This window comes from Motacilla alba, chromosome 1 (assembly GCF_015832195.1).
Source record: "Motacilla alba alba isolate MOTALB_02 chromosome 1, Motacilla_alba_V1.0_pri, whole genome shotgun sequence".
Taxonomy (NCBI): Eukaryota; Metazoa; Chordata; class Aves; order Passeriformes; family Motacillidae; genus Motacilla; species Motacilla alba.
This window is the reverse complement of record NC_052016.1, coordinates 25,816,521-25,839,291: the sequence shown is the minus strand read 5'-3', so window position 1 is coordinate 25,839,291 and position 22,771 is coordinate 25,816,521. Positions and strand designations below refer to the sequence as shown.

Genomic DNA, 22,771 nt, shown 5'->3' with positions numbered 1-22,771 from the left:
CATAAAAGGTATTCTGTCTGGAGTGATTCTGATTTCTTTTATGCCTTTGACTTTTCTGATTTGACTGAGATCTAGCTCCCTTCTCGTACTCATCTTGGTAATTGAGAACGTGACAAGGCTTCCACCTTTCTAGAAATCCATACGTGCTTAGTAGGCTTTCAATGCTACTCTGTGTACTCTGTGGCCATTTAAAGCTGTACAAAGACTGGATAAGGCACTTTTTTTCCTGGATGTTTCAATTTTCCTAGGACATAAATTCAACATTTTATTTGTCAGCGACTGACAGTGCTCATCATAGATGTGATAACCTCCTTTATTTGATCAAACTGCCATCATTTAAATTGAAAAAATTGTAGTAGTGCAATCATAGTGGTCAGTGGGTAATTTGCCCTTTATAAAACTGGGAGTTGATTACAAATTCAGAGATAAGTCTTTCCAAATCCAGAGATAAGTCAAGGCATACAGTAATGGGTTTGGAGGAGGATGTGCTTAGAATTTTTGGGCCCAAATGTGCAGTTCTTGGTTTATTGTCATGAATGATGCTGCTTCTAATTTTCCAGGATTTATAGTAATACTTAAATTCTTGTCTCCTTACAATGATTATGAACTCAGTGTGACCCACAGTACCCAGTAAAGCACACTGGTTGCTAGATTTATTTATAAATGCTTGTTGGGAAGGTATTGTGTTTTATCTGTTGAGGTCCACTGTAGTATTTGCATCATGTCCAGTGTAGTGGCTAATTAAAACAATACTGTATCATGAATCCTGACTGCTTTAGCACGTTTCTCTTCACCAGTGTATTTGCTTTCAATTTCCTTCAAATTTTGTGGAAGTTGTACACTCTGAAGACAGAACTTTTTTTTTCTTTATTGTTATTTTTAGAGAAGTTACTGTTATGAGAAGTTACCAATGTAATAATTCTGTATATCCCAGGAACATCAAAAAGCCCCAAGCTAAACAGCCAGCACAGTACAAAAAGATCCTTCTTCCATGACTAACCTTTTTCTTCCTTACCAAAAAATTAAATTGAAGCAAATGCAAGACAATGGTCTAAAAAGTATTTTACATATATTGCATGAATTGAATCCAGCAGCAGTCATGAAATCTGTTATTTTGATTATGGCTGGCTGTACTAGCAGGTAAGTACAGGGTTTACACATCATCACAGAAAAAATACCTAAAATGAAGAGCCAGATCTGCCAGCAAATGTCTACCATTTATCTATTCTTATAATTATTTAAAATACCAAAGGAACTGTGAAATGCTGCAGTTCTAACACTGAAACTTTGTACTCATTGCAAATTATAACTGTGTTTTCTACAGTTGATGCAACAGTCTTCAGCTCAAGTCCTACATCAGAAACAGATTCTTCAGGAAAACCAAGGTACCAAGGTAGGGTAATTCATAGCTATGGTGTTTTTATTTCAGGCAGCATATGAAATCTGAGCTATCTTGCATCAAATTATCTTATTTGGTTCTGTGTCACTTTAGTGGCAGATGTAAAAGCTGCAGTACAAACCAGCATTTTCTGGACTAAGTTATTGCTCCTTCTGGTGAAACAAGAGTGTATGTCTTTGTATTAGCATACCACTCAAAATCTGCAAGTAGAATTATAGTCTCATTTTACTATAGAAGAAATAAAGTTGATTTTTTCATTTTGTGACAGATTTTAATTCTTTCAAATAGTGTGTATCACCTGCCAATATCTTCAGTTTCATTTCATGGAAGGGGGTGAAGCAGTGCAGATTCCAGGTCAAACAACAATAAGTAAAATTTTAAAAACAAGCAAAAAACTAAAAAACAACAACAAAAACATAAAATCCAAACCAAACAAACAAAAAGGGGAACAAGCAGCTTAATATTGAATATATGGAATTTATTCTAAAAGCTTTGTGTTTCACTTGTGCAGACTTCTGCTTGGTGTCCTGAGATGGATGTTGTACATCAGGTGAAATGGAACTGCCATTCTGTAGAAACACTCTATTGAATAACAGCTCTTTCCTATATTGTTCTTAGCACCCCATGTCAAGTACATGAAGAAAGATGATGATGTGCCTTGCTCCATCACAAGCTCTCTTGAACATTTTCCTCAAGAAGAAGTTGGCAGCAAGGAAGAACCCACTCGTCCTCCACAAAATCCTCCAACCAACCTCACAGTGGTGACTGTAGAGGGCTGTCCATCCTTTGTCATATTGGATTGGGAAAAACCAGATAATGACACTGTTACTGGTTGGTTTGATTTCTTTCCTCCATTGTGTGATAATACAGTATTTCCAACTTAATTTACTTTCACAGTAGTTTTTTGTCATTTAAAAGTACTTTAATCCCCAGGAATTAAAGGATCCCAGTGGTTTGGGGTATTTTTGTGGTACTGTCTACTCAGTGTGGATAAGAAAATGCTACTAGATTATAACAAGATTTACACAACAAGGATCATTTGTGTCAGTGATGACACAAAAAGATGCTTAAGAAATATGACTCTTTATCTCCTCCAATTTTCTGGCTCCTCTCTGTACAAGATCTGGTAAGATCTAGTCAAGAAGTTCCAACAATACAGCAGCATATCTAGATGCACACCCACAGTGTAAGCATCTTTCTTGACCTGAGGCTGTTGTTTCACAGTGGGCCAGACACAATCAAAGCTTACCCCCATCTAGTAAGTCAGTAGAATTTTGCCAGCATAATACTTGCAGTATTATGACCCACTGCAAAAGGGTCAACAAGCTCACTCTGTTAAAGGAATCTGTTTTTTCTTTCATTTCCAAAGGAAGGGATTTATATTAAGAATAAATGCCTGTGAGTCATGCAGGGCTCAGCACACAGACAGGTAAACATGCAAGATGGCCATTCCTAATTCTTCCATCATCTTCTGTATTTCAACATTAGCTGACAAAAACTGAACATCGAAATTAACTAACAGCTCAGTCAATGACTCATCAAAATCAATTCTAAATTCAAGAGAAGGCATTCAGTCCTGTTTTCTGAAAACAGTGATTGCTTCATATTGGCACCAGTATGACATTACTTGTTTAGACAGGCTTAAACCAATTTTTCTGTCATCTCTTTCTATTTTTGTAGTTTATGCATGTTTTTCCAATCATCTTATTTAGTCATCACATCTCTTTTTTTTTTAAATAAATGCACTGTTTCAGATAGAAAGGTGGAAACAGAAAACATAATTTGTTGCATCATTTTGCCTTGTCAATGCTTACTTTGCTTGACTTTAACTGTGTACAAGGTGTTTCATTGGGTATGCCCAAAACCAAAGCATAATGGAAAGGTCTGAAAAACAACAACCAAAACAGTGATCACACTCACCTCCTTGTTTTCATAAAAACTGCAAGTGTCAGGAACCAAGACCATTCTGGTCACGCTTTGCTCATTTGTGTTGCCACAGAAATGAAGGGCAGTTTGTTGCCTTGTGCACTGAGTAACAAGCAGGCACTGGATGGACTTGGTAGTTCTTGGTGTGTGTCAGTGTGTGCATACACATATTTGCATGCTCATTCATTTCCTGCATTTTCTTTTCCAACTTGAAGGAATTAAAATGTCCACATTATGTATTGACTTCAGGCTGGCAAAAGGCAGAAAGGTTGAATTCCTGTAAAATTGCATACTCATTCACTATCTGGTTGTATTTAAGAAGCTCAAGTAAGAGATGTTACTCAATCTAATTTTTCTTTACTGTAATTTTCCAGAGTATGAGGTTGTGTCAACTGAAAATGGAGGAAGTGATGGTGAAAAAGAGAAATCAATTATCACTACAAATCAAACCCATTCTACTGTGGAAAACCTAAAACCTGATACAAGGTAGCTAAATAATATATTTTTTTAAGTTAATCCAACTAATTTAGACTGTCAGCTGTCTGCCACATAAAATGAAAATACCTATGGAAATAAGACCTGATCATTTTTACTCCTGTTTTGATAGAAAAAAAATGTATGGTTTGGTTTAGCTTTCTTGTAAGTTAACAGATAAAACATATTTGAGGAATCCTTCAGAAATTAACAAGAGTATTTGTGGTCTGGACAAGCCGCAGAAGTGACCTTTTATAGCAGAAAGACTACTTGTCAAAAGTAAGAAAATTACTGTGAGAGGAAAAACACATTTGTCCTTAATATATCATTTTCTTTCAGTGTCTCAAAAGAGCTGGCAAATTAAAAATGAGTAAGTGAATTCCAGTTCATGGTGTGCCTCTCATGCAACTAGTTCAAATGAGCATAATCTATCTTTAAATATCAAATCTCATTAAAAAGTATTCTTCTTTTTATGGTAAAATTCAGAGAGGAGAAGAGACCCACTTGTCTTTTGTTACATTGTTTACTAATTGCATCAGAAAGTTAATGAGTGACACTTGGGGTTTTTCCTGCAAGACCATTTGGCTTTGGTGAATGGATGTTTCTGTTTTAGATAAACTAAGATATAAAGGCACAGCTTTTCCTCAGAAGGGAGCAGCTACCAACCCCTGCCTCAAAAAGGAAAGACAGTGAAAGCATTTCTGGATCCAGAGGGCCACTGCCCAAAATTGAAAATCTTTGATATAAATTGCAGTTGTGCATGTCCCCCAAGTCTCACCAGATTTAAGGATGTAAAGTCCTCAGAGTGGCTCTGTTCAATAAAACTCCCATTCCAAGCAGAATGTGTTTCCTAATTGCGAGGACACCTTGAGAGCTTTGGCAGAAGCACAAGAAGTTATTCTTACCACTTAAATCCAGGATTGCTGGCTCACTAAATTCAGGGAAAACAAGAAAGTGGTTAAGACAGGTGGTATCATGTAGACAGTATCTGTTCTGCCAAGAAACATCACATGTCCATCATAAAAGTCTCCTGTCTATCAGTAGCTGCTCATTAGATGAAGGAAATGTGCCTGTGGATAAAATGGACTGCAAATGGGAGGAAGAGCAAAAATTAAACACAGCTCAGTATTCATTAACAGAGTCCCTGATATGTTTAAAAATTCATCAAGAAATACATTAGACTGGGAAGGAAACTTTTCCATAACTAACTTCAAAGGGAAGAGCTGTAGAAGAGGTAGAGCTGGAAAAGTAACTTGGCAGAGAAATAGAAATCCCTCCCACAAATGATCAGCATTTGCAAAAGTACTGGCAGTATATGGAAAGAGAGATGCTCAGTGGCAGAAGGTGGATTAACTGGGAAGAACCTCTTGGCCTGGGAACACTTTGGAGGACCTGACAAGTTGAATTAGAGACCCTATTTTTCCAGCTTTCCTGAAGCCCTCAGTGAGGCTTGTGTGAACCCTCTTTGCTGGTCGGAAGGTCCAGTGCATTCAGAGCTAAAGGCAGTTCAGGACAGATCTAAAGCAGACAGACCTAAACAAAGACTTCCCAAAAAGGCATAAAATTTTTTTGTGAATGTTTTGTCTCAGCCTTCATGGGAAAGTCTGGACCTGAAAGACCCTGTAGCAGCAATCCAGTTCAAGGCTGTAGTTGTGCAGATGTAGGCTCTTCAAGAGCTGTACCTGGCAGAGATGGTCTGCAGTCATGTTGGCCAAGGTCTAGCATCCTGTTGAGGTACTTCAGGTAGGATATGGATGGTAGTGCCTGGCCTAGAAGCTAAAGAGTGAATTGCCCACAACCAACAAGAGGGAAGCCAGACAAACAACTTTTTGGCGTGAGGGGGAGGACAAGCAGCAGGGAAAACCTGGGTGCCAAATCATGCTGTTTGTTTGCTTCACTCTTTTACATTCTTCAAATAGGTGATACTGCTACGCCTCTGGAAAGCTCTGCAGCAAGGCAGATACCCTTCTCCCTTTGAGCTGGCCTTTACACAAGGCAGCTTTTAAAGATTAGGAGCTGATGGCCAGACTTTAAATATTTTAGGAATTTGGACAGTGTTACGGAGGCAACAAAGAGACTTTTACAGTCGCTCATCAAAATTGCATGTGTGACTGCAGCTGTCAGTAAGAACAAACACAGAAGTTAAATGGGATGAGGATTCTAGTGTAGCATTCTGTGTGTCCATTTAGCTGTCTGAAAAGTGACTAGATCCAGAAAAAATGCACTGGCTGAAGAAAGCGTTTTGACTTTGAGTACAGTTATCAAGTACTTGGTTTTAGCAGACTTATACCATGATAATATGGAGATGGAAATGAAAATGGACCTTCATAGGTGTACCACAACTTGTGAAGGTTAATTTTAAACAAATCACGTTGTATATATTATGGAGGTTTTTTTGCCTTTCTGTCTCATATATGCCAGCTTTATGTGTTCCTGGTGATTTGACTGCAAGTCTGATACTCTGAGATGACAGGAAAATAGAGATTTGAAAAACTTTTGACTGGAAGGACATAGACCTTTTAAATAAATGTGAGGCACAGTCAGCTGCTTTCTAATGCAATGGATTGTGTGGGGGTTTTTCTTGTAAAAAAATGTTTTAGAGGCACCTGTACAATGTGATTTCATTGGAAATCCATCTGGTTTTTGCCCAAGGAAAGACATATCATATCCATGACATTTTCCCACAGTAAGGCATGCCTCACAGTTGACAACCACACATTAATTTAAAGGATTTTTCCTTACAGGACAAGTATTTTATCCTCCTTTTCACCTAGAGAATTATCAAATGTAGTGATTGCAGGTTTTCAAATTTTAGAGGATTTCTGATAGTTTAAATAACCTGGGAAGTTCAAATCTTGATATCCGTTATTTGGTTGGTCAGAGTTCTTGAAATTGGTACTCTTGCTGTCAGTAAGCTACTGATTGGCTTCAGCCTAGAATTCTGTTTAATTTCACCAGATTTGCTTCTGATTGTAACCTTTACCTGAAATATCTCAAAGCATGAAGTGATGTTATGCTATATGAGCTAGATAACAATATACATCTTCCTTATGCTGATAGTTAATTGGATATAACTGGTACCTGAAGAAAACTTCATTTTATTTTATGAATGTCTTCTGCTTAAACATTTCTCTCATAGATGTGCTTCTATGATCTAATATTCACATATACACAGTGTTGATTATGACTTTATACTGTAGTTAGCTTTTGTTACCCTTCATATTATTTCCAAGGACTTTAGAGTAGGTTCAGGTCACATTTCACTCAGCCCTCTGTTTATTATCACACTGAAGCACACACCAAAATTTCTGCAGTTTTTACTATATTTATTCTTTTAATGAAAAGATTTATTCTTCTTTCTCCTGGTTAGTCTGTACAGATTAGTGAGCTACTCAGTCTTTACTCTGTTGTTCAAACAGTGAGTGTCTGCCACTACTGTACTCGATGATGTACTTCATCCTGTACTTGATGAACCCTGAGCTCAAAGCAGCTGAAACGGGGCCTGGACCAGGTCACCTTCATAGGTGTCTTACAACATATATTATTGTAAGATTGGACCTTAGGGCAGTTTCTGGTCTTGTAGATCTCAGTTTCCTCCAGTTTCTTTAATGCAGGCAGAGGTGGCTTAGAGTGTTAATGCAAATGTCATTTCTATCTTAGCAAAAAAAAAAAAAAAGAGAAAAACAAATGCACTAGTATGAACTAACAATTTTTCATCCTCCACATAGAAATTCTGTGATTCTTATAGTAAGAAATGCAGTGTTTATTCCACTTGAAAAAGAGTCAAACTGCAAGACTGATTGTTTTGGTCAAAGTAGTTACAGTCTAACTTCCAAGCAGCCATTTGAGGAATGAGACCTGCAGTATTCCATCTAAGTTGTCTTACAGGTCTCCTGTTTCTGAGTTTCCTTAAAAGGCTCCTCACATTGGAACTCCCAGTGGGAGTACCACTGGCATACCCAGGACTCTGCTCTTTCCTTGTTTTACATTAAAATTTCTTAAGAAAGCATTGCAATAATTTCTCCTATGTTAATAGTCAAGCAAGGTCTTCCATATGTGAGTCAAGATAAGGTTATTATCCACAATTTTCAGTATTGTCCTCCTTGAGCTGCTTATTTGCAATAAACATTGAGAGGCCTGAGAGAAAATTTGGCTTACTGTGGTTTTTGTTGTCTTAATTCCATCTCAGTGATAATGGTGTTCCTCTGCATATTCTCCTTGGAAAAAAAATTGGTTTCACTGATCTGTAGTTTTTTCATGGGCTCTCATAGCCTAAAATATTAAATGCAGATGTTGTTTGGGGTTTTTTTCCCAATTAGATTTTTTTTGTTATTTCTGCTGATTTCTCTGCCAAAATATGTAGTTCTTATTTCTGTATCCCTGCCCTATCTTGAAACTTTTTTTTCCTTAGTTGGTGTGCATTTTCTCTTTCATTCTGGTGGTTTGTTTAAGGGCAGTGTAGCCCATAGCACAGACCATAGTGTCCAGGGAGTTCTACAGCCCAAATTTCTATACAAGCCTTCAAAAAAGAGCCTGAATACTGCTGAAAACTGTTCTCATGCATGTTTGTGATGGCAGAAATTGGAAGATAGTAAAGAAAAATATTAAGACTTGTCACAAATAGCTCTGGGGAAGTTTGAGTAGCCATTGGAGGACATGTCCCACCAGCCTACTGCTGTAGAAAAAGTATTAATAAGAAACAAAAAGCCTGTGATGCTTACATTTGCACAGCTTCCCATTAGGTACTGATCTGCTTCCCCATTAATTATTTTGGTGATTTCAAATATACTCTTCTCCTTTTTAAAAATGTTTTGATTTGTTTCCATTGGATTTTTGGGTTTGATTGTGTGCTAAGGCTGTTTACCACCTTTATCTAATATTGTTTTTTATTGTAGTTAGCACCCAAACGTTCTAATCACACACAAGGAAAAACCCAAGAAAGCCTCTATCAATACAGAGAGTTTAGCTTTTGTTAACAGCAAGGGTCAAGAGATAGAAACTATAAAGAAAGCTTCAATGCAGCAAAATTCAGAAAGTGGCAGAAAAATGCTGGAGGTTTCTGTTTTTTCATTAAAAAACTAACAGATATTGTACTAAACTACTGTTGATATCAGCGTTTGAGGATAAGCATTTCCCATTTCTCCTAGCCCTTCTTCCAATTTTCTTAGGAGAAAGATTCCTCAAACAAACATAGCAGATCGTTCTCGCTTTCTCTCTCTTCCTCTTTCTTCCTTTCTTTCCTGGTCACACTGCCATCCAAGCACACTCTGCAGACACAGAGGAGCTCTGTGCACAATAGCCATCCAACACCAGCATCTCCCCAGAAATAGACCTAAAGTCCCAGGACTGTACTCAGCTGCTCCTATTATGGTGAAAATCTCTCTTCACCTATTTTCAGTTCTGCAGTCTTCAGTCTTTTCCTTTTGCATGATTTGAAAAATGCAAGAGCAGCTGCATTTGCCAGAGTTCCATGTGGTATAGCGATTTCCTGCGGTGGAAAAATACGCCCCAAGTAGTAATTACTGTAAGTCAAGTCCATTTAATCTGCACAAGGACTTCTACTGTCTTACACAGTTTGGGAGGATGTGGAAGGCCTGATCTCCAAAAGTTTGTAGGATAGCAATCTTACAGATGTTAAAGGTGTGAGGCATTAGATTGGTGCTTACATGGGACAGCAGAGTTTTTATTAGGCAGGCAGATGTAAAGATGGAATATGGACTCCAGTTTCTCGTTAGGTAAGTCTAACTAAGCAGCAGACATGGATTCTATTCATTTTGACGTACATTCTTCTTGAAACTCTGAGCCTTTTCCCCCTTCTTTGTGGTTTCTACAGGAGTGCGTAACAGAGCAAATGGTACACTTTTTTATCATTTTAATTCTATTTTTCAGATCTTCCACCTTACACAAAAAATGAAAGACTTTAGATTGTCTTCTATTAAAACAGCCACAGTATAGCTTTAAAAATACAGTAAGCTATGTCATATTGTGATCCCAGTCCGACATTTTCTTCCTCTCCTTTTCAATGTTCTGTCAACTAGCTAATTCTTTTAATCTCCAAAAGTGGTTGTTTGTTATTTTTATACTGTGGAAGCCCCTGGTATTGTTTCAGGATTGAAATTGGCAGAGGAAAGGAGCCTGTGATGCTTGTAAAAACGCATACCACAGAACTGTAGAACTGCATGTATTTTAGTTTCTAAAATTTCCTTTTAACATTATTAATAAGAGGCTTCCCTAATTGACTGAGCTAAACTTTGGACATTTCTTTATTATTTTTCTTTTTTCCAATTTTCTTCATATGTTTACATAAGCTGAAATCTCTATCTGTAGATTTTAGTTCTTTATTTAAATTTTGCCCTAATTTTCCAAGCTGTGGTTTGGTCTTTTGCAGAGAACCTAGTGATCTCTAAACCACAATTTGAAAAACAGTGCTTGGAAAATAACCTTCAGTTCTTGTTTCTGTCTCTTTGGAATTAGAGAATTGATGAGTCCAAATTCATAGACTAAAGATTTTTGGGAACAGGACTGATTCTATGAAGAACATTGCCTAATGCAGCCCAAAGTAGAGCATATCAACTATTGAGAACAATATGTTTGTTCAAAAATCAGCAAAATACATACAAAGGGACAAAACCAGATTATTATCACCCATGAGATCAAACCATAAACTGCCCATAAAGCAATAGAACATTCCATCCTGATGATCACTATTACAATAATAGCTTTAGATCAGCTATTCCTCCTGTGAAGGAAGCAGGAAAATATCTTTGCAGTCTTATATCTCTAGGTGTGGATTAATTTCTACATTTTAAAAAATGTACCATATAGCTATTACGTTAAGACCCCCAACATATTAGGAAATCTTTGTTTATGCTTCAGTGATTCTTCAGAAAGAATCTCCAACTCCTTTGCTACAGTTCTCTATATTATGACATTTCCTACCAGATCAGAATACTTCTTGACCAAAAATGTTACTGTACCACGTGGCCAATGTGAATACTAACTACTCAGGTCCTATTTTAAAAGCATGTCTTTGTTTAAGCAATTTGAACTTGATAACAAAGATTTATAAATTTCTTAAATTTATTATTTAGTTTATGTCTCCCTCCCACCGTGGGGTAATAGGGGTAGTTCCAAATTCTCTTTCAGCATGTTTAAATAAATGTCAAGATTTCTCCAAATAGACTTTTTCAGTTCAAAACAAGCTTCTCCCATGTTTCTCTTAGCAATATCCATGAATTTCCACAATGCATCTGTTCAGCATACCAGTTTATATAAGTATTTCCCTCAAAAAGAAAAGAAAACCCTCGAAATAAAGGCAATTGCTTAAGTAAGCAATTTTAAAGTTAAATACTTTCTTAATAGTACAGTGGATGGAAAACAGTTGCTGGGTACTGCATGAATGCTCCACTGAGGTTAATTAGCTCAGGTTTTGCGGGAGCCAAGGAGGAATGAAAGGTAGTCCAAAGTTTGGATTGAATTATTCTTCTGGGGAATTGCAAATGGAGTTTACAAATTTCCAACTGTGCAGAGTGTGGTATGGGGGTTTTCTCTCTTTAGAAAATTGGTGTTTGGAAGTAATTCCAGCAATACATTGCAATGCTATATTACAGTCACAAGCTACCAAAATTATCATGGGTAAATGATCCTTCTCAAGTCAAGAGCTGAAGGTTTAGTTGCCCACTTCTGGGACTCCCATTTTTTATGTGTTTACAGCAAAAGTGCCTCTAATTTGGGGCTTGTTTTCCAGGCCTACAGTCCCTTTGACTCGTGTCCCTTGGCTCCCTGTCACTGATAAAGAGACCCTCTCTGTTAGGAGAGATTCACCATGTGTGTGCTCAGAGTATGGGAGATGTCCCTCTGTACATGGCACTTCCACTGGTAATCAAGCACTGAGAGGTGGGGGAGGCTTAAGAAGAGGAGGCTGGTTTGGATTTTTTTCTTCAGTCGTGTTGTTTTCACAGCACTGTATTTGGTTCCCAACATAGTGATGAAAAGGGATCATGAGATAGCTACAGCACAGGCCAGTGTTGTGCCACATCAGTAAAAACACATGCAAAAGTGACTCTGCACAGTGTCTTGTCATTGCTTCATATACTTATTATTAACATACATTCAAGCAATTGGATCTTTGCCTTGGCTGAGCTCCTGTCCTGGAAGACTTGCCCTGTGTTTCGCTACTGGTCCTGTCTGTCACTGTGGGTGGGCCTGACAGGCACTGAATTGGAGGTTTGTGTTCTTAAAAAAGCAAAAAGTACAAATAAATAGCAATGTCCTTTACTCAGTCTCTGCTTATCAGGTTGCCTCAGACCTTATCTGAACTTGCTCCCTTTGCCAGAACTGAAACTGCTGTGTGAGAGGAGACAGACAAGTCAGTGATGAATGAATTCAAATATTAATAGTATGTGTGCAAAGGATTATCAAAAGGACTGGTTAATTTTGTGTTCAGTTCAGGTCTTACACAGTTAGGACAAAAAAAGTCTCAGTGATTTTGTGGCAAGAAATTGGGATTTTTTTATTCTCCAGAAGGGGAATAGCCCTAATGTGTGTGTTGCTTGCTTGCTCCAGACTATTCAAGAATGCTTAGTTTGCAAAATTTTCATCTCTTCTATTTTATTCCCCAGTTATGAATTCCATGTGAAACCTAGGAACCCCCTTGGCGAAGGTCCAAGTAGCAATGTTGTGGCATTCAGTACCGAATCAGGTAAGAACTTCCAAAGATCAGACCATCACTTGCAGTGCCTTTAAGTACCCATGTTTCTGGGATGCATGAAAGGCTCTCTCACTACATTTTGTGCATTCAGTCCTGCTCTTTACTGTCTCCTGATTGGCTTTTTACCACCGTGCCTGGAAAGTCAGCCTGGGATCAGAGCTGTGTTGTGTGAGGATGTAAGATGGACAGACTGCAAGAGAAAAAAACAGAGGAACATTGTCTGGTATTCACTGCAAAGAAAATTACTTCATCCCTAGAGAGGCCTCAGTCAGTTAAGATTTATATTCCTGACCTTTTTGCATCTATCCAACTCATTTACAGCTTCTGGATGGGGAACATTACAGGGTTTTTTTGGGTTGGTGTGTTCATCGGTGTTTTTGCTACCTGTTCAATAAGGCTGCTGTAAACAGTGATGTTGTTTGGCTGAAAAAAGGATTGAGAAAGCGCTGTTGTGAAAAGTCAGTGTCCCAGTAGGTCCCCTTCCATCCTGTTTACTCTCCAGTGAAACTCTTAAAGAGGTGTATACAAGCCTGTTTTGGCCACTGATTGGTTCCGAAGTCAAGTTCTCTCTGACTCAGAGGTGAAAATCAGACAGCTTTTGCTTTGCCTATTCTTGCTGACTTGTTGACTTTAGGCAAGCAAGATACCATCTTTTGTGCAGAAGTGTTTATTGCTTGGTAGTACTGAAAGACCACATAAAACACAAAATGGATTTTGCCTTTTAAAAAGGACTTTCTCAATCTGTGTTTTGAGCCAGGTGTAATAATTTAATAGTCCTCAACTAGTGCTGTCACTGATGGATGAGAGTTTTGGCTGAGAAAAAGATTACTCAAGGAGGAGTGCAGACTATGCCACACATATTTGAAACCTCTGAATACACTCTTTGTAATTCTAGATTGTTAAAAGTGAAAAAAGTTTGCGCCAAGTGCAATTTTCATGAATGACAAGGCTTATGTTCTGTCTCCTATTTAGTTTGGACAAATTAAGCATGCAGTTTTGTTTTTACTTAATTGCACAAATCCATTTCTCACATTTGGGCTTTCAAAGCCAAGTTTTTTGGGGCAAGTATTACAGATGTGCCCTTTTTGCTATTTAGGTTTTGAAATTGAAATTTTAATAAGACACAGTACAATTGGGTTTTGCTGGGTACAGGTTTAAACACTTGTTTTTACTAGAGCTGTGCTTGGCTGGTGTTGTCCCATAAGTAAAATTGTTAAAAGCTCATTGATACTGGAGTTTCACAGAAGAAATATATTTCTTCTAATTTAATTTAATACAAAAGTTAACTTTGCTTCCAACTTTCAAAACTCTTTCTGTTTCACAAATTACAGCTTACGTCAGCTGTAAAAAATCACTTACCAATGCTTTTCCATAGAATTATTGGAAACGTTCATTTTACAGTGTCTGATTGAATGTTTGTTTTCTTCCCCCAGCGGACCCAAGAGTGAGTGAGCCAATTTCAAGTAAGTGTTTTATATATAAATCTGATCAGCAGTTTTATCAGAAATGAGATAGCAGAATTTATGAGGAGGGTGGCTCTGCTGCACCAGCTGGATGAGTTACAGAATCAAACAGCACTCACACACAATTTCACTCCTTCCACCCATGCCGCTGCCAAGGAATTCATGCGTGGCTGTTTGTTTCCTGAGCATAAGGCAATCAACGTGATGTGGAGCTCCCATGGCAGCTGGGATGGCTTCAAACCAATGTACACAAATGAGCCAAGGACAAGCCTCTTATTTTCTCAACCTTGTCATCAAAGCAAAGAAAGCTCTGCGAAATTAATAACTCTACACTTTTTAAGTGAGTTAACAGAGCACAACTCAGAGGATTTTATTTATCTGTCTCTGTGTTTTAGGAAAATTTTCTGCTTCAGAAGGTTTGATCTAGCTCTGCTTTAAGCCACTTACAAGACTCTTCCTGTCCTTGATGGAAGGTGGACTGAGCTTTTGAAGAAGAGCTGAGATCATTCGAGCAAATTGGGCTGCTTTTTGTATTTGTAATAGTCATCACTTTCACTTTGACAAACACTGTGGCACCATTTGTCTCCACATAATTAATGGCACTTCCTTTTTATATGTATTTTTGTTAGATCACAGTTTGCTGCAAGTTGATTGTCTTGGCTTGAACACATTGAAGAATGGTGACTGTATCACACACTTAGTAAATGAGAGTATTTCCAATACAAACATTGTCCCCCTAACAAGGTCCTAGAATGAACCTATTGCAAACCTGCACCAGAGGACAGCAGGAGGAGTTCACAGCACCAATTGTGTCCACATACTTTGGTGCTTCCCTGAAATATTTCTCATGTTCAAAATGCAGGTGTCATGGTACATTCTGCTTCATCAAGGTTTCTAATTCTAGTTATTCAAACACATTTGTTGTGAATAATTTTGTATGCAGCATCATACTTCAGCCTCTTTTTTCCTCTCCTGCAGTGGGGAAAGATGCTATCTGGACTGAAATCCCATTCAATTCAGACACATACTCAGAATGCAAAGGCAAACAATATGTAAAGAGGACTTGGTATAAGAAGTTTGTAGGTGTGCAGCTGTGCAATTCTTTGAGATACAAGATATACCTCAGTGATTCACTTACAGGTAAGAAACATTCAAATCAGTGCTGTCCATATGATACATTCCTGAAAGATATTATGGTTTCTGAAATAAGAGGTTTAACAAGACGAGCTGTGCTAAGTGTGATCAGATCTGTTTAATTTAGTCCAAATATTAATCATAAACAGTAATCAGCTTGAGCTCAGAAACCATTGATATGTTTGATACTGAGTTTTCAGACTCCAGAGGAACCTCTCTCTGGTGATCATCTGATTCTAAGTATCTGTTCATATACTGGGGATCATACAGAAAACAAAGATCGGAGTGAATAGCATATATTGTAAAACAACCAAACTAGTGTTAAATTATTAATTAGAGAAGAATTATTAATTCAAATTATTAATTAGAGGATCAGGGCCTTATTTTATACCAGGACTACACCTGTCATTCCCACTACTTTCGGTAAACATCTGGTTATTTCATTACTGGGAGGCTTATAAATATATGACTTCAACTCTAGTCAACAGATTTTACTCACCAGCTTTGACAGTCAACAGATTTTACTCACCAGCTTTGGCATTTTTGTTTTGTTTTCACATTCCCCATATTTGCTTATGATCTTTTTTCCCCACCTTTTTGTTTTCCTCATATTATATTTTATTATTAAGGGAAACTTCCTGGCCTTACATTCTCAAGTTTTGTTTGGTGTTTTAAGGCCAGTTGAGTGTGGTGTGTTTAAGACCTGAATCAGGTGGCACATGCTGGGGGAACAGCCTGTAAGAAGTGTTTTTCAGTTAGTTGATAGGAGATTTTTGTGTCTCATGCAGCTTGTCCAAGCTGTACCTGTGACATTAAGAAATACGTTAACTTCTCATAATGCATCCCAAGCTCCTGGCTCTCTTCTGTGTGAAGTCTCTAATCACAGACAGCTCTGTGACAATGTCATTAGCATGCCATCTGAGCACAAAGATGTGTGGGAAATGCCTTTTGAGTGCAAGTCAGGCAGGTGTGTTCAACACATCGCATTGAATTAGCTAGGGCGAGACTGTGGCTGGAAGAATCCACTTTCATAACCTAAAGTTGCCCCATCTCTGAGCTCAGCACTTCACAGAAGCAGGGCTCTGGGCTTCATGGAAAGAATATGGAAGGAAAAGAGCAAGGGAGTGTAGGGCAGCCCATGTTGCCATAATTTTAAGCTTCCTTGCCTTGCATCCAGCACCGTTCTCTGATGAGCAGAAAAGGAAGGAAAGCCTTGTCATTAATAGTCAAGTACAAAATTCCGTATGAGATCTTAGATATTATGTAGATAAATACATAAATCTTAGATAAATAAGATCTTAGATAAATATCTAAGATAAATAAATCTTAGATAAATACGTAGATCTTAGATAAATAAGATCTTAGGTATTATGTGAATAAAAGAGAATGTTTTGAACAGATGTATCATTCATTCAACTGTTGCTGTACTAACCAGCTGTGATCAAATGACAAGCACTGGCAATGAGGCATGATGTGTCCCAAAACCAGCCAGCAGAGGAAATAGCAGTGCTAATCTAGCAGGACTAGACTTCAGCCCTAAATCAAGTGAATTAACACTGCAGTGAAAGCAACTCCAGTCTGAAAAGTTTAATATCAGGAGCCCATTTTCCTATTTTCATAAGATTGTTTTTGTTCTTGCTGGAAGGGTGGTAGTTTATCCTCGTTGGAAAAAGATGAGATAGACACGCTGTATTCATTATACTTGATAAGCCTGGTTCTTGCACTTGAGTTGTTACAAACAATGCTGACCAGTTGTCACAATATTTAAAAGAAGTGAAATATTTGTGTAGAAGGAAAGCTGCTTTTGCCCCAATTGCTAAGTGAGGCCTCTGTATGCGAGTGAGAATTTTCCCCATTTGAAGCCAAGCTCTGTTCTGATGTGTCTCACGATCACCTCGCCTCACCGTGCCCCCGAGGCCAGCGGAAGTGTCCCTGCAAGCACCAGCCAGCTGGACCGGGTGTGCCAGCAGTGCAGGGCTGCACTGAGCTCTGCATTCCACTGGATGCTAAAAAATCTTCCAAAGCTTTGCTGTTGAAGCAGTGTAATTGCCTGGAAACTTGGGTGCTCTGTCCAAATGCCATTGTATAAGGCAGGCAGCAACTGTATCTTTGCATGCTGGTTTTTAGCATGAATTTATTCTTCTAGTGCTGCGGAATTTTTAATGTATAAAACAAAGTTGTATGTAACATTGTAAGGCCACCCACAAGGGAACACTGGGGGAAAAAATTGACTTTGTGCTAGAATTGCTATCCCCAAAGCAGAAAACCAGTTATTTGTTAGCTGAATGGTTTTAAGGGTGTTCTTTTATTACACATAAATAAAAGGGCAGTAAGAAATAATTGGGCAGTAAGAATGTAATAGTCACTGAGAATACTGCTAATTTATGAAGACCAATTGTTTGAGTTATGCATAGATAAAGCTGTGGGCCAGAAGAATATGTGTGTATCTGCAAGTTACTGTTCTGGTGTTAGCCATTAAAATATCTGGCTTATTCTCTCTCTTATGGAGAAAAACTGATCTCTGTTACACATACCAGGACTGTTCCATAAACCAGCATCTACTGCTGACCTCATTTAACAGTCCTCCAGAGCAGTCACTGTAGGCATTCCAGAAAAGCAGGCCACCTAAAAATAAGTATTTATTGAGGGAAGGAAAAAATAAATTCTATGTGTGACCTTCAACAGCTGTGGAAAAAAAAAAAAAAGGCTTTTTTGGGCAGCCTGAATGTTCTTAATTTCAGAGCAAAAATTTGCTGAGAGGAACTCCCTCTGACCAGTTCTCCTACAGAAAAAAAAACATGTTTGCAGCCAAAGCTAGATAGCAATAAATAATTTTGTAAAGCTAGAGAAGAGCCACATGCACAGAGGCCATCGACTGGAGGTGAGAAATTTTGGCGAAGTATTGCTCAGATCTCAAAAACATTGGAGTTTATTGGTAGGCTGCTTTTTTTATTAATTGCTCTTTGGGAGCAGTATTATAACCCGCCCCAACACCTCTCAAATGGCCAGACTGGCATCGATTCAAGGCTCCAGGACACCCAGTATCTAATGAGTAACTGTACTTTCTACCTAGCTTATACCTCCATACTGAGCCTTTTTCTAAATTCTCTCACCTTTCCTTTCAACATCTCATATTGAAAACTATGTGCTGTGAAAGAAGATTAAAAAGAATGGTAAGTTTATCTACAAAGGTGTTCATCCCAGGTTTGGGAAGACAACGTAGCATGCTCTCCTCCGTCTTCTGAACTGAATTTTAGTAATATCTTGCAAATCAAATCAGCAAGTAAAAACATCTGTCAAAGCTCCTTCACTGTGCCTGTTAACAGGATAAGCACAGTCTGTAACATCAGCACATGCTACATGGGACACTTGAGACCTTGATTTCTGCTCAGTTGCAGTCAAGTGTCTTGTTAAGCAATCCTGCAAGCAAATACATGGGCACACTCCATGCTCTGGATAAGTACTTAGTATCCGAGGTCATCTATATGTTAAGGGCTATCACTTGCACATACCTGTTGTAAAAATATGATGATTTATAAAACAGGCCTTGGCTATGTTAGGAGGCGGTCTGTAAAAACATCTCTGAAGGTACTGGGGGCTTCCTGACAGGGAACCAGACCTGCCTTCCATTCAAATCACTACTAAAACTTGCTTTTTGATGATGTTCTTGGTAGTAACAGAATTTCCCTTACTGTATGAAATGTAAGGAGAGAGAAAAATTATGTCCAGCCATAGATTTTGGCCAGGAGTGGGGCCTTAGCCTTGAGCACTTGGAACCTGCATGTCATGTTCAAATTACAGCTACAGGTCCAGAGAGGAAAAGTACCATAGCATTCACCTTGGCTTCCCCACAGAGGAAAGAGCACAGCCCATTGCCTCCGGTGGTTTTTGGAAATAGCCTTCACTAACTCTGCTGCTTCTTTGCTTTCAGGAAAATTTTATAACATAGGAGACCAGCGGGGCCATGGAGAAGATCATTGCCAATTTGTAGACTCATTCTTAGATGGAAGGACAGGACAGCAGGAAGATCTGCCAGTCAAAGATGGTAATTCCCAACACATCTATCTGTAGCAAACCTGGGCAATTCCTTTGTTTGTTTCTATTTCCTGCCAGTGGATTCAATGCCCACTGCTGGGGTGGGCAATGAAAGGAGCTGCCAGCTTTGCAGGCAGAAGAGAGTCAAGAAGTTCTTTGACAGTGAATGATGACTTATTAAGACAGTTATGACTCGGGTTCTGTTAGGTAGCAAACAGCCTCTCTCTCCTGTTTAAACAGCCCAACAAATTATTCACAGTTGGTATTACATATTTAAACCCAACCACAAATCTGAGTTTGCAGAGAGGCATTAAGTGATGTGTTCAAACTAGCAAGGTTGATTTAAAGCACGCTACATAATCAGTTGGGCATTAAATACCTTGTTTGGTACTAATGAGAAACTGAAAATTTATGGCTGGAAAATATAATTCATGCTACAGTAATTCTGGGTGTACTGATTGCAAAATGGTGCCCAAAATTCCAGTCTGGTCTAAGTGGACATGGGACTAGATGTGCTAAACACAGCTGTGACCTGCCTGGCTATTTTTCATCCATTGCTGAGAGTGAGGTAGAAGAAATTTGTACTTCTGTCAGCTGAACTCCCGCCTTGCTGCTGGCAGCAGTGCCAGGGTGAGGTGTTCTGTTCCTTGTGGGCTAAGAACTCAGGCTGTACTGGTACGTGCACGTGTGCTGAGCGTGTCATGGAACATTTTACTGAGGAAAACAGCAAAACAGTTTTCAGTACTATATCAATGTGTTGACCAAATCTTCCTGTGCTTCATTTACAAAACACCCCACAGGAGTCCAGATACGTGTCGAGGTAGGTGTGGGAGATGAATGTGAAGTTCCTAAGGATTTCACAAGTTTTTCCAAAAAACAAAGTAATTGAATGGTCTGAAGGGTGTTTGTTTATGTGTTTAGTGAGTTTCTTCTAAAGAGGTTTTTGCTTTTCCCTTCCCAGTCAGTGCTGCTCATCCGAAAAGATATTTTGCTTAAGAGATGTTCAGAATCCAATCTGCATTGCCAGGACAGCAAACTACTCAGTTGTACCAGATTCACACTTTTAGAAATATTTGAATATTTTAAAAAACTTTTACCTAACTAACTTGCTACCTCAGTTTAAAAGACACTTAAAACCAATATGATTTCGGCAACTGGATTTGAGTCATTTAATAAGCTATGATCATTTTTAGGCCAAAATAAACTACACAACAAGCAAACAAAAGACTTCACCTTTTCAGTAGCTTTTATTACTAGCAAACTAACTGACCAACAGACTAATTGTTCTGGCTGCAGCAGATTGATTTCTGAATTAACTTTCCATATTTGACCTGAAGTGCTGTGAGAGAATCAGAGTGAAAAAAACCACAGGCTAGGGACATGTTGTAGGATAACGTATAGGGAAGCTGGCTCCCTATTCTTGAAGTATGGTGTTTTAAGAGATACAGTGTGCATATTTCACCTGAAATGCTGTGAATCACAGCTGATGCTGTCTCTCAGCTGCAGAACAGTATTTTTTTGTGTGTGTGCGTGGCTCTAGCCACATATAAATTCCTTATGGTCAGGTTGGATGGAGCCCCAATTCCTCACTTTTAATTTTTTTATCTAATGTTAATTGTTTGAATAGGAAGCAAGTGTGTTGTCAAAAGCAACAGAGTGAAAGCAGAAGGATTATTTGAATGGGGAGATACTGTGAACTTTCCCCAGTGGCTGGGTTTTATTGAGGGTCACTGCAGTGTCAAGGCTGCACAGTGGGAAGTATTTGTCACTGTCACTTTGTAACGCAGAACAGCGTCCTGTTCCGAGAGCCCAGCACAGCCAGAAGGGGGACAGAGGGGGCACAGGCTGTGCCCAGCCAGCCCTACCCACGGCAGGGTGCTGGGATCTCCAGGGGAGGCACACTTCACTTCTGTGCAGCCATCCCAAGTACTTTTGCTTCGAGTTGGGTGGGCAAATTGCAGAGTGCTAGTGGATGTAGAGGCAGCAAACAGCTCTGCTTGTGGCAGGTGGGTTAACAGCTTGGTGATTATTTCAGCCACTCACTGAATTGTTAGTTACAGACTTCTCAGAGAACCAAAGCACGGTGCTGTCCTGCGAGCTTTGTGCAAACAAAACTCTCTTCTCTGTTCCAGGGTTTTTCAGGGCAGTTCGTCAGGAACCTGTCAAATTTGGGAAAATAGGCGGGGAGACTCAGATTAACTACGTGCGCTGGTACGAGTGCGGCACATCGATACCTGGCAAGTGGTAGATGCCACACGAAGAGGGTGCAAAGGCCCAGCTGCCCAGCGCAGGCTGCAGGAAGGCAACGCTTACGGTGCACCCGGCACTGCGGTGCTGGCTGACGTGCGAGACGTATACCAGTCTAATGCCAATACTGCATTAATTGTGTAATAGTGTAGGCTGCTTACTGTAGTTATCCAGTGTTACAAATTTGTTTTTAGAATTTAAAAAGAAACACAGGCTAGGGATTTGTTGTAGGATAATGCATAGGGAAGCTGGCTCCCTATTCTTAAGGTATGGTTTATATGGTATTTTAAAAGATACAGTGTGTATGTTATTTATCAGGATGTTGTAATAAATGTTTAAGGCACAGATATGCCAGAGTTGGTCATGAAATGCAATGTGTGTTAGTTTTAAATATTCACTGGTCCTGTAATGCAAGTGCCATAAGCTACCCATCCTAATCCATCTGTAATATCTCCCAGTCATAAATTATAGAAAAGATCCTATAATTTTTAATATCCTGCAGCCAGTAAAATTGAAGCACTTTCTCCTTACATGTACAAACAGTTTATGCTCCTGCCAAAACGCCAAGGTAGGTTGCTGTGTGTGCAGCTTTAAATGATCAAGTTCAGTGGAGTTTTCTTCCATGTTTGTTTTCAAATGTTTCAGCCCCAGTCAAAGCCACATTCAGCCTGTCACTATGGAGTCACAGGCTGGCAGTGGCTGGCAGGGAGGGTTGGTGTTCTCTAACTGAAGTGGACAGGTACATATGTACATGGAATGACAAAACAAAGCTGGCCTGCACAGCTGGGGTTTTTCAGGAAAATGTAGTTTTCAGAGCCTGACACTGGTTCAAAAGCCAAATGTATGTACCATGCAAGGGGACTTGGAAAGACAAATGAAAGAGGAAAAAGAATAAACTAGTTATAACAGCACGATCAGGTTTATTTTAGTTAAAAAGAAAAATTCTAGTTTAAAACAGTTTTCATTGGGGACAAAGGGTAAATACTGATAACTGAACTTTAAAACTGCTTTACAGTTATTTTGATTTAAACCTCTCCCAAAGCTATTTGTTGTACTGCTTGAACATTTATGAACTAAATAAAGAGATGTAGGTTTTTTTAAAGGTGTTATTCATTACCTTACTAATGTATTGAAGAAATATGAACAGGAACTACCAGATCTATATAGTAGTCATTTATAGAAAATACCTTATAAAGTACATTGCAGGTACACTGTACTCCTAATAAAAATATTTTTTAATCAAGTGGTTTTTTTCAAGTGTTTTACATGAAAACAAGGCTTAGTTTCTGTGGTAAATGCTGTTATTCAGAACAAACTGTTTGCTGGAACCAAGCCCCTGTTAAATCGTCTGATGAACATGGGGTGTGTTAGGTCTGAGAGCAG

General features: G+C 38.8%; 1 protein-coding gene across 28 annotated transcripts in view; it reads left to right on the top strand.

Annotated features, from left to right (window-relative positions):
- LOC119698358 (ABI family member 3 binding protein) overlaps positions 1-22,653 on the top strand; it is a 136,719-nt gene extending 114,066 nt beyond the window's left edge. For all 28 annotated transcript variants that reach the window (XM_038132366.1, XM_038132042.1, XM_038131342.1 and 25 more), the window contains 8 exons: positions 1,325-1,393; positions 2,018-2,230; positions 3,700-3,811; positions 12,421-12,500; positions 13,943-13,972; positions 14,951-15,112; positions 19,038-19,151; positions 21,274-22,653. In XM_038132366.1, the coding sequence (XP_037988294.1) occupies positions 1,325-1,393; positions 2,018-2,230; positions 3,700-3,811; positions 12,421-12,500; positions 13,943-13,972; positions 14,951-15,112; positions 19,038-19,151; positions 21,274-21,389 (896 nt within the window). In that variant the 3' untranslated portion in view covers positions 21,390-22,653. The remainder of the gene's footprint in view (positions 1-1,324; positions 1,394-2,017; positions 2,231-3,699; positions 3,812-12,420; positions 12,501-13,942; positions 13,973-14,950; positions 15,113-19,037; positions 19,152-21,273) is intronic.
- Positions 22,654-22,771: the final 118 nt, after the last annotated feature.